We start from the raw sequence: 15,719 nt of genomic DNA, 5'->3' as shown, positions 1-15,719 counted from the left end.
CTCCAATTAATGCTTATACATTGGTTACATCCTGGTTATGGCTTCTAAGCAGTGAGGATGTTGATCGGTTCCTAAACATAACAAGATGCTGGTTAATGGGTTTTTTTTGAAGGAAGCACAAATTCCTACCTTTGTACTGTTTACATGTGTGTGTATACAAATAGCTCTAATCATAACATATAACTATATGCCATGCGTGAGCTGATGGGCAGTGATGACACTCATCGCTGTGTAGCTTGGTGGCTTCGCCTGCGGCCGGGGTGGCGCACATTACTACTATATACATATTCTTTAGATATTTAGCTCTCCTGACTTCTGTATATCTCACTGTGCTAGTATGTCCGGGTTTCAAACTGTCCCATCTAGATATTTAGCTCTTATGACGCATATATATCTCACTGTGCTAGTATGTCTATGCTTTATATTACCCTATCTAGATGTTTAGCTTTTATTGCACAAGTATATTACGTTATGCCAGAATCGCCGTGTTTCATACTGCCTCCTCTAGATATTTAGCTCTTTATTTTGAGTGCCACCATCACTCTTGAAAAATAGCCCACTGTAGGAAAAACTACATCTCTTATTCACAAATGTTAAAATAAACTCCTTCACAAGACAGCTGCTTTTGAAGCTCACTATATATGTGTGTGTGTGTATGTGTATATATGTATGTATATATATATATATATGTATATATATATATATATATATATATATATATATTCTATTTTGCTGAATAGCAATCCCTTATTGAGCCTTGTTAGCTGGCTCTAAAGATGTTAGATAGAAATTATTTCAGATAGTACCTATTGCTTCATAAAAGTACGCTATCTCCCTTTGGGAGACCATCATAGCAAGGCCATAAAGAACAAATGTCAATATATCCCTATTTATAAGATAAATGGTTTCTATGTTTAACTATAACCAACCATTTTCTCAGTGGTTTATTATGGTCTAGACATGACCTTCTTGTATCTTTGCTCATATGTTAATTTATTGAATGTTCATCATTACATAATTTCCAAGTACAGTATATTACCTAGTATATATTTTAATTAGCCAGTCTAGTAACTAATATCCCACCGCTCTTTCCTTGATTCAAAACCAACCACTTCTTATGCTAATACTCCTCTATTCTGTAACTTAGTTGGGTAAGGTCCTGGAGTGGCCTTAGATGTCTTAGGAGGAGTGAATTACAGGAAAAGTTATAAAATTCAGACTTAAGAAGCCATTTTGCTACTATACATTATATCTTCACTTAAGTTTAGACTATTTATTCTTATCCCGGCACGCCCCCCTTCCCCCCCCCCTCTTTTTATCTTAGAGCGGCTCTTGCCCGCTGACTACCCTATTCCCCCCCCCCCCATATATATTTTGAATTTTCAACTTATCATAAGGCCCAAGAGTGGTCTTCCCTGGGACTACCATATACGCACTAATCCTAAATTTTATGACCCATACGCGGTCAGCTCAGTAGTCACCTTAATAAGCTATGATTATTATAAAATGGAGGATTCAGAAGCTCAGATCACTTACCCAGTTACTAACTTTAATATACCCTGTTAATGCATTTATTGTGTTCTATGTGACCAAAACTGTAACACTTACGATTGTTGTCATTTGTTGTACTGTTGGAAAATCCTCAATAAAAATAAAATTAAAAAAAAAAAGTTTCTTGTCCCTTTTAAAATTGGAAAGTACAATTGTTAAAGGGACAGTAAACACACATATATATATATATATATATATATATATATATATATATATATATATATATATATATATATATATATATATTGTCTTCTATATATATATATTGTCTTCTATATATATATATATATATTGTCTTCTATATATATTTTTATGTGTAGTAAAAAAAACTTTATATATAACTATAAAAACATTTTTAGTCTACAAATTCATCGCAATGCCGAATATTTCATAGCACACAATTATACAAAAAAAGCTTTCCTCTTTTATTTCAGTCTAATAAAGGTCATTGTTTTGCTTTTGTGTCCAACTCTTTCTAGAGAGGCAGATACGCATATTTTGTAACCTAATTATGCTGCAAATTGCCTGAACCAACTACAGACTACAAAGTGATTGTTTATAGCATCATAATTTAATTTGCAGCAAGCCCTGGTTATCAGTGGAGATATACGCAGCATACGTGTGTGTCACAAACTGTTTTACTAATACAAATATATAGCAAAAATGCTTAATTTCAAAATTAAATATCAACCATTTACGAAACCTTTAATAAAGTAACAATTTTATATGCCTTTAAAACCATTAATGTGCCTGTAGGCCTTTTGCAATTCAGAACTCAATTGCTGATATAAACTGTACATGTATACATATAGATACACATAAAAAATTAGATAACAGTAGTTATGAGTGAGTGTAGTGTCTCTTTCGCTTTCTCTCGCTTTCTTTCTCGCTCTCGCTTTCTTTCGTTCCTGTCTCGTTTGCCTATCTCTTCTTGCTTTTCTGTCTCTCGGCCTCGCTCCTTTCTAAACATGTCTAACATGAGAATGAATTTGTAATAAAAATAATTTTTTTAAGATATAAAAAAACTAATTTTAGTTGACATATGGTGTAATATTATGTGTTTCAGGTGCAGTCTGAGCTCCGAAGAGGTACAGCAGAGGTATCTACAGGGGGGTGTGGAGGCGCATGAGTCTACTGAGATTAAATTTATTAGCAGAGAGGTGAGAATCATTTGTTTGCCTGTGCTTGTGTAATATAATGAAATAAATATATTTCTCTCATAAGATGAGACCACATGAAGGGACATAAGTGCTCCGCATTACAGACAGAATGTATGTTTTGTGCATATTTTAATTATATTTACTCTCCAGACGACCTCCCAGATGCACATTTTTTGGATGCAGTTGTTGCAGCCAATCAGAGGCTGTAGTGCACTATCACTGTCAATAGCGGTGTGCCCATGTGCTTTTTCCTTGGGAAGTACTCGTGTAACTGGTGGCAGCCTCAAGGCCACCAGAGCATTATGTAAAAGGGCGTTAAACTGCTGGGCACTACTACAGAAGTAGGGTGAATATTCATCATGTGACTGGTTTTCCTCCTGTCAAAAGCGTCAACCTCACTGATCTGTGAATGCGCTCTGCTTCTGTCACAGAACTCCAAGATGGCGGACGACAGTATGAAGGTGCGAAGCTTGACCAACCAGCAGCTGTAAGGGGTTAAAATAGAAGGGAAGAGAGCTGAAGGCCGCTCCTATAGGGGTGCCCAGCAGCTTAATGTCCCTTTAATGTATAGATGATCAGAGCGGATATATTAATGTGTGTCTCTTGTTTAGTCCTCATAGGGATATTGAAGAAACACATTGTATTAAGTTAATCAGTCCCTTGGATATCTAAAATATATTCTATTTAATTTGCAGTGTTTAAAGGGACGTGATACCATTTTCTTTGTCCCATCTAAAATTATTATATAGTGGGGGGTTTTGGGGGGGGTTATGCATGTTCCTGTGCTATAGAGACCAACTTTTCTCTGTGGGAGTTATTCTCATTAACCAGTGAGCAATAGATAACTAGATATTATTACTTTAAAGGGACATTAAACACAAACTGAAAGCTGCATAATAACGCACCTTCATGTCTGAGAAATATCATTTATTTTGTCAAATGAGCATATTATTTTACGTTTTTTCTTTTCACTAATTTCCCTGTCCCCTGGAACAAAGGAACCATTTCTAACCAATCACAAACTAATATGCAGATATAGCATGAAGCCCTTCTATTTCCTTAAGGTGGTTTAGTGCGTATATATATATATATATATATATATATATATATATATATATATATATATATATATATATATATATATATACACACACACACACTATAATATTAATGCCAAAATGACCTTGTATGCTCACTGCTAATGCAAAGAAAACTTTTCCGATCATGATTGTCGATGCAAAACTGATAATCCACCTTAAAAAAGGAAACAAGTACAGAGAATGTGAGGTAGGAGGGGGGTAAACAAAACCTCACTGATAAATTAGCTGTAATGAGGAGTAGTTAATACGTGGAATAACTACCCAGCAGAGGTGGTATGGTGTCTCAGCATTGCAGGGTTAACCTGAACTGTCATTTTTGTAAGATCTGTTTTTGCTAAGGAATGCAGTGGTCTAAAGACCCCCCCCCCCTTCCTGGTGCCTGCTATCTCTTGTACCATGGTTTGCCTTGCAAGGAATGTTTTGGATAATTGTAAATTAACACAAGGGCGGGGGTCTTGACAAGATAAAGGGAGACACTGATATAATTGAATGTAAAAAAAAAAAATATTCAGAACTTGTCTGGGACAGAATGAGGAAGCATCTTAAAAGGGTTCTCACACAAACCTATTGAAACCTTGGTAATAAGTGTAGGTATTGTGTTTATTTTATGTCCCATTTTATTTTAAAGAACTGTGCTTTTGCATTTTTTTTTTTTTTTTTTTTCTATGTCTTCTGTTTTTGTAATTTGGCACTGTGTAACCTGTATCTGTCTTTTGTTATTAAACATATAATAATCTAATTCTGTCTTTGGGCTCTAATATCTGAATTCAGACTCTGTTGAGACAAGGTTAAAAGGCACGTTACCTAATTGTTAGTCGTTTGAGTTATTTGGGTTTCCAAGACACCCTTATTCAAAACTCTTGGTGGTGGCAGCATTGTTAATCTGGGGTGGTGTTGGCGGGATTTAGGGGTTAATTTGGTGTCCCTTTAGGTCCTTTTGTAGAGGTAATGGTGTAAGGGAACCAGTGGCTGAGTGCTATTAACCCCTTCATGACCACACTCTCCCCATAGTGACGGCAGGGTGGATAGGCTTAGTAACATTTTATACATAGTTGAAATGCTGAGTTTAAATTTAAACAGATTTTACTTTCCATCATACACTTAACATTTCTGAGTGCAATTGGCTCAGTTTGTACAGCTTTGAGCTGCTTGTTCACACAGGCCTTAAATCACCCCCACCTATTCCAACTGGGCTGATTGACATCCTGTGCTCTCACATGATTGGTTGCTCGAAAGCAGGGGGCTGGATAGCACAAGAGATTTCTTGTACAATATAAATTTCCACCAGCAGAAGCTGAATAGTTACCCACAAGCATTGGCAGACAGGTTTCCTCTCTGGGAACTCTTAGTCTGCACCTTCTTAAATAAGGCCCACTGTCTCTTTGAATGAGTGCATAGCTACATATGTAAATGTCATGTTCTGAATATCAGCCTCTACAGATTAAGACAAGAAGGCTTTTGACATAGTTTGACAGTAACTTTTCTCCTGTTAAGTGTAGTCAGTCCACGGGTCATCATTACTTCTGGGATATTAACTCCTCCCCAACAGGAAGTGCAAGAGGATCACCCAAGCAGAGCTGCTATATAGCTCCTCCCCTCTACGTCACACCCAGTCATTCTCTTGCACCCAACTAATAGATAGGATGTGTGAGAGGACTGTGGTGATTATACTTAGTTTTTATATCTTCAATCAAAAGTTTGTTATTTTAAAACAGCACCGGAGTGTGTTGTTCCTTCTCAGGTAGAATTTGAAGAAGAATCTACCTGAGTTTTTGGATGATTTTAGCCGGCGTAGCTAAGATTCATTTTGCTGTTCTCGGCCATTCTGAGGAGTGAGGTAAACTTCAGATCAGGGGACAGCGGGCAGGTTCACCTGCAAAGAGGTATGTTGCAGTATATTATTTTCTGAGGAATGGAATTGACTGAGAAAATACTGCCAATACCGATATAATGTAAGTTCAGCCTTAAATGCAGCAGTAGCAACTGGTATCAGGCTGTTATGTATATATGTTTACACTTCAGTATTCTGGGGAATGGCACTTCACTGGGATAATACTGTATGCATGTAACTTTTAGCCTAACTTGCAGTGGGAACGACTAGCAGCAGGCTTTTTAATGACACTTCATTTTATTTGATTTTAAACGTTTTGCTGGCATGTTAAATCGTTTATTTATCTGAGGTACTGGGTGAAAAATTGTTTTGGGCACTGTTTTTTCCACTTGGCTGTCGTTTATTTTAATTTAAGACAGTTCACTGAACTTCCCTCACTGTTGTGTGTGAGGGGGAGGGGCCTATTTTGGCGCTTTTGCTACGCATCAGAAATTCAGTCACAAGTCTGTTTCTTTCCCTGCATGATCCGGATCGTCTCTACAGAGCTCAAGGGTCTTCAAAAATTATTTTGAGGGAGGTAATCACTCACAGCAGACCTGTGAGATTGTGCTTTGACTGTGATAAAAAACGTTTATATTTTGTACATTTTCTTCCGCTATTTAAGGGTTAGTTATCCATTGCTAATGGGGGCAATCCTTTGCTAATTTGTGCTTTTACCGGGAAAAATTTCATTTTTATAGTTTCTCCGGTTCATTGTTATTCAACTGTCATAGTTTTTTTCTGTGCTTCTTAAAGGCACAGTACGTTTTTCATATTACTTGTAAATTGAGTTGAAAAGTATTTCCAAGCTTGCTAGTTTAATTGCTAGTGTGTTAAACATGTCTGACTCAGAGGAATATCTCTGTGCTATATGTGCAAAAGCCAAGGTGGAGCCCAATAGAAATTTATGTACTAATTGCATTGATGCTACTTTAAATAAAAGTCAATCTGTACAAGTTGAACATAATTCACCAGACAACGAGGGGGAAGTTATGCCGACTAACTTGCCTCACGTGTCAGTACCTGCATCTCCCGCTCGGGAGGTGCGTGATATTGTAACGCCGAGTACTTCAGGGCGGCCATTACAAATCACATTACAGGACATGGCTAATGTCATGACTGAAGTTTTGTCTAAATTACCAGAACTTAGAGGTAAGCGAGATCACTCTGGGGTGAGAACAGAGTGCGCTGATAATAATAGGGCCATGTCAGATACTGCGTCACAATTTGCAGAACATGAGGACGGAGAGCTTCAATCTGCAGGTGACGGATCTGATCCAAATAGAGTGGATTCAGACATTTCAAATTTTAAGTTTAAGCTAGAAAACCTCCGTGTACTGCTAGGGGAGGTATTAGCGGCTCTGAATGATTGTAACACCGTTGCAATTCCAGAGAAATTATGTAGGCTGGATAGATACTATGCGGTACCGGCGAGTACTGACGTATTTCCTATACCTAAGAGGCTTACAGAGATAATTACTAAGGAGTGGGATAGGCCCGGTGTACCCTTTTCCCCACCTCCTGTATTTAGAAAAATGTTTCCAATAGACGCCACCACACGGGACTTATGGCAGATGGTCCCTAAGGTGGAGGGAGCGGTTTCTACTCTGGCTAAGCGTACCACTATCCCGGTGGAGGATAGCTGTGCCTTTTCAGATCCAATGGATAAAAAATTAGAGGGTTACCTTAAGAAAATGTTTGTTCAACAAGGTTTTATATTGCAACCCCTTGCATGTATTGCGTCTGTCACGGCTGCGGCCGCATTTTGGTCTGAGTCTCTGGAAGAGACTCTTGACTCAATAACTATAGACGAGATTTCAAATAAGCTTAAAACCCTTAAGCTAGCTAATTCATTTATTTCAGATGCCGTAGTACATTTAACTAAACTTACGGCTAAGAATTCCGGATTCGCCATTCAGGCATGTAGAGCACTGTGGCTAAAATCCTGGTCAGCTGATGTTACTTCTAAATCTAAATTACTTAACATACCTTTCAAAGGGCAGACCTTATTCGGGCCCGGTTTGAAAGAAATTATCGCTGACATTACAGGAGGTAAAGGCCATGCCCTGCCTCAAGACAGAGCCAAACCTAGGGCTAGACAGTCTAATTTTCGTGCCTTTCGTAACTTCAAGGCAGGAGCAGCATCAACTTCCTCTGCACCAAAACAGGAAGGAGCTGTTGCTCGCTACAGACAAGGCTGGAAACCTAACCAGTCCTGGAACAAGGGCAAGCAGGCCAGGAAACCTGCTGCTGCCCCTAAGACAGCATGAATTGAGGGCCCCCGATCCGGGAACGGATCTAGTGGGGGGCAGACTCTCTCTCTTCGCCCAGGCTTGGGCAAGAGATGTCCAGGATCCCTGGGCTTTAGAGATCATATCTCAGGGATATCTTCTGGACTTCAAATTCTCTCCCCCAAAAGGGAGATTTCATCTTTCAAGGTTGTCAACAAACCAAATAAAGAAAGAGGCGTTTCTACGCTGTGTACAAGATCTCTTACTAATGGGAGTGATCCACCCGGTTCCGCGGTTGGAGCACGGACAGGGGTTTTACTCAAATCTGTTTGGGGTTCCCAAGAAAGAAGGAACCTTCAGACCAATCTTGGATTTAAAGATCCTAAACAAATTCCTAAGAGTTCCATCGTTCAAAATGGAAACTATTCGGACAATCTTACCCATGATCCAAAAGGGTCAGTACATGACCACAGTGGATTTAAAGGACGCTTACCTTCACATACCGATTCACAAAGATCATTACTGGTATCTAAGGTTTGCCTTCCTAGACAGGCATTACCAGTTTGTAGCTCTTCCATTCGGATTGGCTACGGCTCCAAGAATCTTCACAAAGGTTCTGGGCGCTCTTCTGGCGGTACTAAGACCGCAAGGAATTTCGGTGGCTCCGTACCTAGACGACATTCTGATACAAGCGTCAAGCTTTCAAACTGCCAAGTCTCATACAGAGTTAGTACTGGCATTTCTAAGGTCGCATGGGTGGAAGGTGAACGAAAAGAAGAGTTCTCTCTTTCCACTCACAAGAGTTCCCTTCTTGGGGACTCTTATAGATTCGGTAGAAATGAAGATCTACCTGACAGAAGACAGGTTAACAAAGCTTCAAAATGCTTGCCGTGTCCTTCATTCCATTCAACACCTGTCAGTGGCTCAATGCATGGAGGTAATCGGCTTAATGGTAGCGGCAATGGACATAGTACCCTTTGCACGCCTACATCTCAGACCGCTGCAATTGTGCATGCTAAGTCAGTGGAATGGGGATTACTCAGATTTGTCCCCTACTCTGAATCTGGATCAAGAGACCAGAAATTCTCTTCTATGGTGGCTTTCTCGGCCACATCTGTCCAGGGGGATGCCATTCAGCAGGCCAGATTGGACAATTGTAACAACAGACGCCAGCCTACTAGGTTGGGGCGCTGTCTGGAATTCTCTGAAGGCTCAGGGATCATGGACTCAGGAGGAGAGTCTCCTTCCAATAAACATTCTGGAATTGAGAGCAGTTCTCAATGCCCTTCTGGCTTGGCCTCAGTTAACAACTCGGGGGTTCATCAGGTTTCAGTCGGACAACATCACGACTGTAGCTTACATCAACCATCAAGGAGGGACAAGAAGCTCCCTAGCGATGATGGAAGTATCAAAGATAATTCGCTGGGCAGAGTCTCACTCTTGCCACCTGTCAGCGATCCACATTCCAGGAGTGGAGAACTGGGAGGCGGATTTCCTAAGTCGTCAGACTTTTCATCCGGGGGAGTAGGAACTTCATCCGGAGGTCTTTGCCCAAATACTTCAACGTTGGGGCAAACCAGAGATAGATCTCATGGCGTCTCGACAGAACGCCAAGCTTCCTTGTTACGGGTCCAGGTCCAGGGACCCGGGAGCGGTCCTGGTAGATGCTTTGACAGCACCTTGGACCTTCGGGATGGCTTATGTGTTTCCACCCTTCCCGATGCTTCCTCGATTGATTGCCAGGATCAAACAGGAGAGAGCATCAGTGATTCTAATAGCGCCTGCGTGGCCACGCAGGACCTGGTATGCAGATCTAGTGGACATGTCATCCTGTCCACCTTGGTCTCTTCCTCTGAGACAGGACCTTCTAATTCAGGGTCCTTTCAAATATCAAAATCTAATTTCTCTGAAGCTGACTGCTTGGAAATTGAACGCTTGATTTTTTCAAAGCGTGGATTTTCTGATCAGTAATTGATACCTTAATACAGGCTAGGAAACCTGTTACCAGAAAGATTTACCATAAAATATGGCGCAAATACTTACATTGGTGCGAATCCAAGAGTTACTCATGGAGTAAGGTTAGGATTCCTAGGATATTGTCTTTTCTACAAGAAGGTTTAGAAAAGGGTTTATCTGCTAGTTCCTTAAAGGGACAGATCTCAGCTCTGTCCATTCTTTTACACAAACGTCTGTCAGAAGTTCCAGACGTTCAGGCCTTTTGTCAGGCTTTGGCCAGGATTAAGCCTGTGTTTAAAACTGTTGCTCCACCATGGAGTTTAAATTTAGTTCTTAACGTTTTACAGGGTGTTCCGTTTGAACCCCTTCATTCCATTGATATTAAATTGTTATCTTGGAAAGTTCTGTTTTTAATGGCTATTTCCTCGGCTCGAAGAGTCTCTGAGTTATCGGCCTTACATTGTGATTCCCCTTATCTGATTTTTCATTCAGACAAGGTAGTTCTGCGTACTAAACCTGGGTTCTTACCTAAGGTAGTCACTAATAGGAATATCAATCAAGAGATTGTTGTTCCATCATTGTGTCCTAACCCTTCTTCAAAGAAGGAACGACTTCTACACAATCTGGATGTAGTTCGTGCCCTGAAATTTTATTTACAGGCAACTAAAGATTTTCGCCAAACTTCTTCCCTGTTTGTCGTTTATTCTGGACAGAGGAGAGGTCAAAAAGCTTCTGCTACCTCTCTCTCTTTTTGGCTTCGTAGCATAATACGTTTAGCCTATGAGACTGCTGGACAGCAGCCTCCTGAAAGAATTACAGCTCATTCTACTAGAGCTGTGGCTTCCACTTGGGCCTTTAAGAATGAGGCCTCTGTTGAACAGATTTGCAAGGCTGCAACTTGGTCTTCTCTTCATACTTTTTCCAAATTTTACAAATTTGACACTTTTGCTTCTTCGGAGGCTGTTTTTGGGAGAAAGGTTCTTCAGGCAGTGGTTCCTTCCGTATAAAGATCCTGCCTGTCCCTCCCGTCATCCGTGTACTTTAGCTTTGGTATTGGTATCCCAGAAGTAATGATGACCCGTGGACTGACTACACTTAACAGGAGAAAACATAATTTATGCTTACCTGATAAATTCCTTTCTCCTGTAGTGTAGTCAGTCCACGGCCCGCCCTGTTTTTTATGGCAGGTCTAAATTTTTAAATTATACTCCAGTCACCACTGCACCCTATAGTTTCTCCTTTCTCGTTTGGTTCTCGGTCGAATGACTGGGTGTGACGTAGAGGGGAGGAGCTATATAGCAGCTCTGCTTGGGTGATCCTCTTGCACTTCCTGTTGGGGAGGAGTTAATATCCCAGAAGTAATGATGACCCGTGGACTGACTACACTACAGGAGAAAGGAATTTATCAGGTAAGCATAAATTATGTTTTCATATGCAAAGACTATTGTTTCTATTGACCTTTAAATCAGATTGTCTGTCATTATAAAATAACACCCATCAGTTGTCCAGTTTTGACCAGAAACACCAGGGGACAAAACCTCTTTTCTTTCATGTAATTAGCAAGAGTCCATGAGCTAGTGACGTATGGGATATACATTCCTACCAGGAGGGGCAAAGTTTCCCAAACCTCAAAATGCCTACAAATACACCCCTCACCACACCCACAAATCAGTTTTACAAACATTGCCTCCCATGGAGGTGGTGAAGTAAGTTTGTGCTAGATTCTTCGTTGATATGCGCTTCGCAGCAGGCTGGAGCCCGGTTTTCCTCTCAGTGTGCAGTGAATGTCAGAGGGATGTGAAGAGAGTATTGCCTATTTGAATTCAATGATCTCCTTCTACGGGGTCTATTTCATAGGTTCTCTGTTATCGGTCGTAGAGATTCATCTCTTACCTCCCTTTTCAGATCGACGATATACTCTTATATACCATTACCTCTACTGATTCTCGTTTCAGTACTGGTTTGGCTATCTACTATATGTAGATGAGTGTCCTGGGGTTGGAAATTCTAGGTCTTATGACTGCTGCATCGGACGCGATCCCCTTTGCTCGTTTTCACATGCGACCTTTTCAGCTCTGTATGCTGAACCAGTGGTGCAAGGATTATACAAAGATATCACAATTAATATCTTTAAAACCGATTTGTACGACACTCTCTAACGTGGTGGACCGACCATCATCGTTTAGTTCAGGGGGCTTCTTTTGTTCTTCCGACCTGGACTGTGATCTCAACAGATGCAAGTCTGACAGGTTGGGGAGCTGTATGGGGGTCTCTGACAGCACAAGGGGTTTGGGAATCTCAGGAGGCGAGATTACCAATCAACATTTTGGAACTCCGTGCGATTTTCAGAGCTCTTCAGTCGTGGCCTCTTCTAAAGAGAGAGTCGTTCATTTGTTTTCAGACAGACAATGTCACAACCGTGGCATATGTCAATCATCAAGGAGGGACTCACAGTCCTCTGGCTATGAAAGAAGTATCTTGAATACTTGTATGGGCGGAATCCAGCTCCTGTCTAATTTCTGCGGTTCATATCCCAGGTATAGACAATTGGGAAGCGGATTACCTCAGTCGCCAAACATTACATCCGGGCGAATGGTCTCTTCACCCAGAGGTATTTCTTCAGATTGTTCAAATGTGGGGACTTCCAGAAATAGATCTGATGGCTTCTCATCTAAACAAGAAGCTTCCCAGGTATCTGTCCAGATCCAGGGATCCTCAGGCGGAAGCAGTGGATGCATTGTCACTTCCTTGGAAGTATCATCCTGCTTATATCTTTCCGCCTCTAGTTCTTCTTCCAAGAGTGATTTCCAAGATTCTAAAGGAGCGCTCATTTGTTCTGCTGGTGGCTCCAGCATGGCCTCACAGGTTTTGGTATGCGGATCTTGTTCGGATGGCTACTTGCCAACCGTGGACTCTTCCGTTAAGGCCAGACCTTCTATCGCAAGGTCCTTTTTTCCATCAGGATCTCAAATCCTTAAATTTGAAGGTATGGAGATTGAACGCTTGATTCTCAGTCATAGAGGTTTCTCTGACTCCGTCATTAATACTATGTTACAGGCTCGTAAATCTGTGTCTAGGAAGATATATTATCAAGTCTGGAAGACTTACATTTCTTGGTGTTCTTCTCATCATTTTTCTTGGCATTCTTTTAGAATTCCTAGAATTTTACAGTTTCTTCAGGATGGTTTGGATAAAGGTTTGTCTGCAAGTTCCTTGAAAGGACAAATCTCTGCTCTTTCTGTTCTTTTTCACAGAAAGATTGCTAATCTTCCTGATATTCATTGTTTTGTACAGGCTTTGGTTCGTATAAAACCTGTCATTAAGTCAATTTCTCCTCCTTGGAGTTTGAATTTGGTTCTGGGGGCTCTTCAAGCTCCTCCGTTTGAACCTATGCATTCGCTGGATATTAAATTACTTTCTTGGAAAGTTTTTTGTTTCTTTTGGCCATCTCTTCTGCTAGAAGAGTTTCTGAATTATCTGCTCTTTCTTGTGAGTCTCCTTTTCTGATTTTTCATCAGGATAAGGCGGTTTTGCGAACTTCATTTAAATTTTTACCTAAGGTTGTGAATTCTAACAACATTAGTAGAGAAATTGTGGTTCCTTCGTTGTGTCCTAATCCTAAGAACGCTAAGGAAAGATCGTTGCATTCTTTGGATGTAGTTAGAGCTTTGAAATATTATGTTGAAGCTACTAAAGATTTCCGAAAGACTTCTAGTCTATTTGTTATCTTTTCTGGTTCTAGGAAAGGTCAAAAGGCTTCTGCCATTTCTTTGGCATCTTAGTTAAAATCCTTGATTCATCATGCTTATGTCGAGTTGGGTAGATCTCCGCCTCAAAGGATTACAGCTCATTCGACTAGGTCAGTCTCTACTTCCTGGGCATTTAGGAATGAAGCTTCGGTTGATCAGATTTGCAAAGCAGCAACTTGGTCTTCTTTGCATACTTTTACTAAATTCTACCATTTTGATGTGTTTTCTTCTTCTGAAGCAGTTTTTGGTAGAAAAGTACTTCAGGCAGCTGTTTCAGTTTGATTCTTCTGCTTATAATTTCAGTTTTTTTCATTATAAGATTTAAACTTTATTTTGGGGTGTGGATTATTTTTCAGCGGAATTGGCTGTCTTTATTTTATCCCTTCCTCTCTAGTGACTCTTGCGTGGAAGATCCACATCTTGGGTATTCATTATCCCATACGTCACTAGCTCATGGACTCTTGCTAATTACATGAAAGAAAACATAATTTATGTAAGAACTTACCTGATAAATTCAGTTCTTTCATATTAGCAAGAGTCCATGAGGCCCACCCTTTTTTTGAGGTGGTTATGATTTTTTTTGTATAAAGCACAATTATTCCAATTCCTTATTTTATATGCTTTCGCACTTTTTTCTTATCACCCCACTTCTTGGCTATTCGTTAAACTGATTTGTGGGTGTGGTGAGGGGTGTATTTGTAGGCATTTTGAGGTTTGGGAAACTTTGCCCCTCCTGGTAGGAATGTATATCCCATACGTCACTAGCTCATGGACTCTTGCTAATATGAAAGAAATGAATTTATCAGGTAAGTTCTTACATAAATTATGTTTTCTGTTCCCCTTCAGTTTTGTGGCCCCTGAGGGTGTTGACTCGTCTCCATACACTCTGGGTGTCCCTGCTGCAGAACAAACTGCAATGCTGGTATTTGAAATGGTCTAAAATACTCTCCTGCTGTAAGTCTCCTTGTGGGCGGAGTTGTCAGATGTCCAATATTGATCTGGACAGCCCAGTACAAAATATGTATAATACTGGGCACATAGTACCATAAGCCTGATGACGGCAGCTGTAGTCAGTGGGGTAAATACCTTGTAATTACATTTTTTATTTTTATTGTATTGCAATGTTAGCATGCCAACCGCTTGTAAAAACTATCTTACTACATCATCACCTTGTTTGCTGCAATTGTTTTTCATTGGGGGCACCCCATCCTTTGCCTTATTTGACAGAGACAATCTAGACTTGATGCTGGAATAGACATGGCATGCCACGCTCATTTTGTTAACATTATTTTATATAGTATCTGCTGAGGGCGGCCCATTAGGGACAGATGTGTAGCAGGGTTATGCTTGGGAAGTGTCAATATTAGAGAAACCACAATTTTCAGATTTAAATTACAGGAAAATGTGGCAAAATAATAAAGTATACTGCAAAGTTTTTTTTTAAAGTGGTTAAGTGGAAGCTGTTTAAATGTAATGTAAAATTAATATGAAGGGCATGGTTATATGTATCTGGATCCTGGATCTCTGATTCTCATTGGCTGATACTGACAACCCTCAAATAAAAAAAAAAGTTGGTTTATTTATTACAGGAATGTTTTTTTTGTTTTAACTATAAAGGACGTAGAGCACTTTTCTAATACTCTCACATTATCGTTTCTCTAGGAGATGCTGAATCTGGAGAAATCTGAGTTATGGAAGGAGCTGTGTCCTTCAGCGAAGGGCTGTGTGAAACTTTACTTGTTAGTGCGAGAGCAGCAGTCCTAACGCAGACAATTTATACAGTGTCTCCCAAAACTCTTTACTCCGCAGTACACACTTTAACTTTCTTAATCATTATGTACATTATTATAATTATTATTTTTGTAATAAAGCAGTTTTTCCTTTACATGTGTACCGTGCTTTGTTATTCTGTTCTTGAAAACTATCCTGCCTTTCCTGGGACAGTCAGTTTTTAGTCACCTGCCCTGTGGTATAATTTTTCAGTATTCTATTCATCATATGAATTTCTGTGACTGTAGGTATCAGACATAAGTCCTTTTTTTTTACCTTTTTTATATATTTAGCATCTGAGTCTCTTGTACTTTATATTGGAACAACAGAAT

General features: G+C 40.0%; 1 protein-coding gene across 2 annotated transcripts in view; it reads left to right on the top strand.

Moving 5' to 3' along the window:
* Window positions 1–15,502, top strand: part of NUDT22 (nudix hydrolase 22) — an 83,028-nt gene extending 67,526 nt beyond the window's left edge. For both annotated transcript variants that reach the window (XM_053720054.1, XM_053720053.1), the window contains exons 5-6: window positions 2,618–2,711; window positions 15,280–15,502. In XM_053720054.1, the coding sequence (XP_053576029.1) occupies window positions 2,618–2,711; window positions 15,280–15,381 (196 nt within the window). In that variant the 3' untranslated portion in view covers window positions 15,382–15,502. The remainder of the gene's footprint in view (window positions 1–2,617; window positions 2,712–15,279) is intronic.
* Window positions 15,503–15,719: the final 217 nt, after the last annotated feature.

The sequence above is a fragment of the Bombina bombina genome, chromosome 7 (assembly GCF_027579735.1).
Source record: "Bombina bombina isolate aBomBom1 chromosome 7, aBomBom1.pri, whole genome shotgun sequence".
NCBI classification, from domain to species: domain Eukaryota; kingdom Metazoa; phylum Chordata; class Amphibia; order Anura; family Bombinatoridae; genus Bombina; species Bombina bombina.
This window is presented reverse-complemented; position numbering and strand designations above follow the sequence as displayed.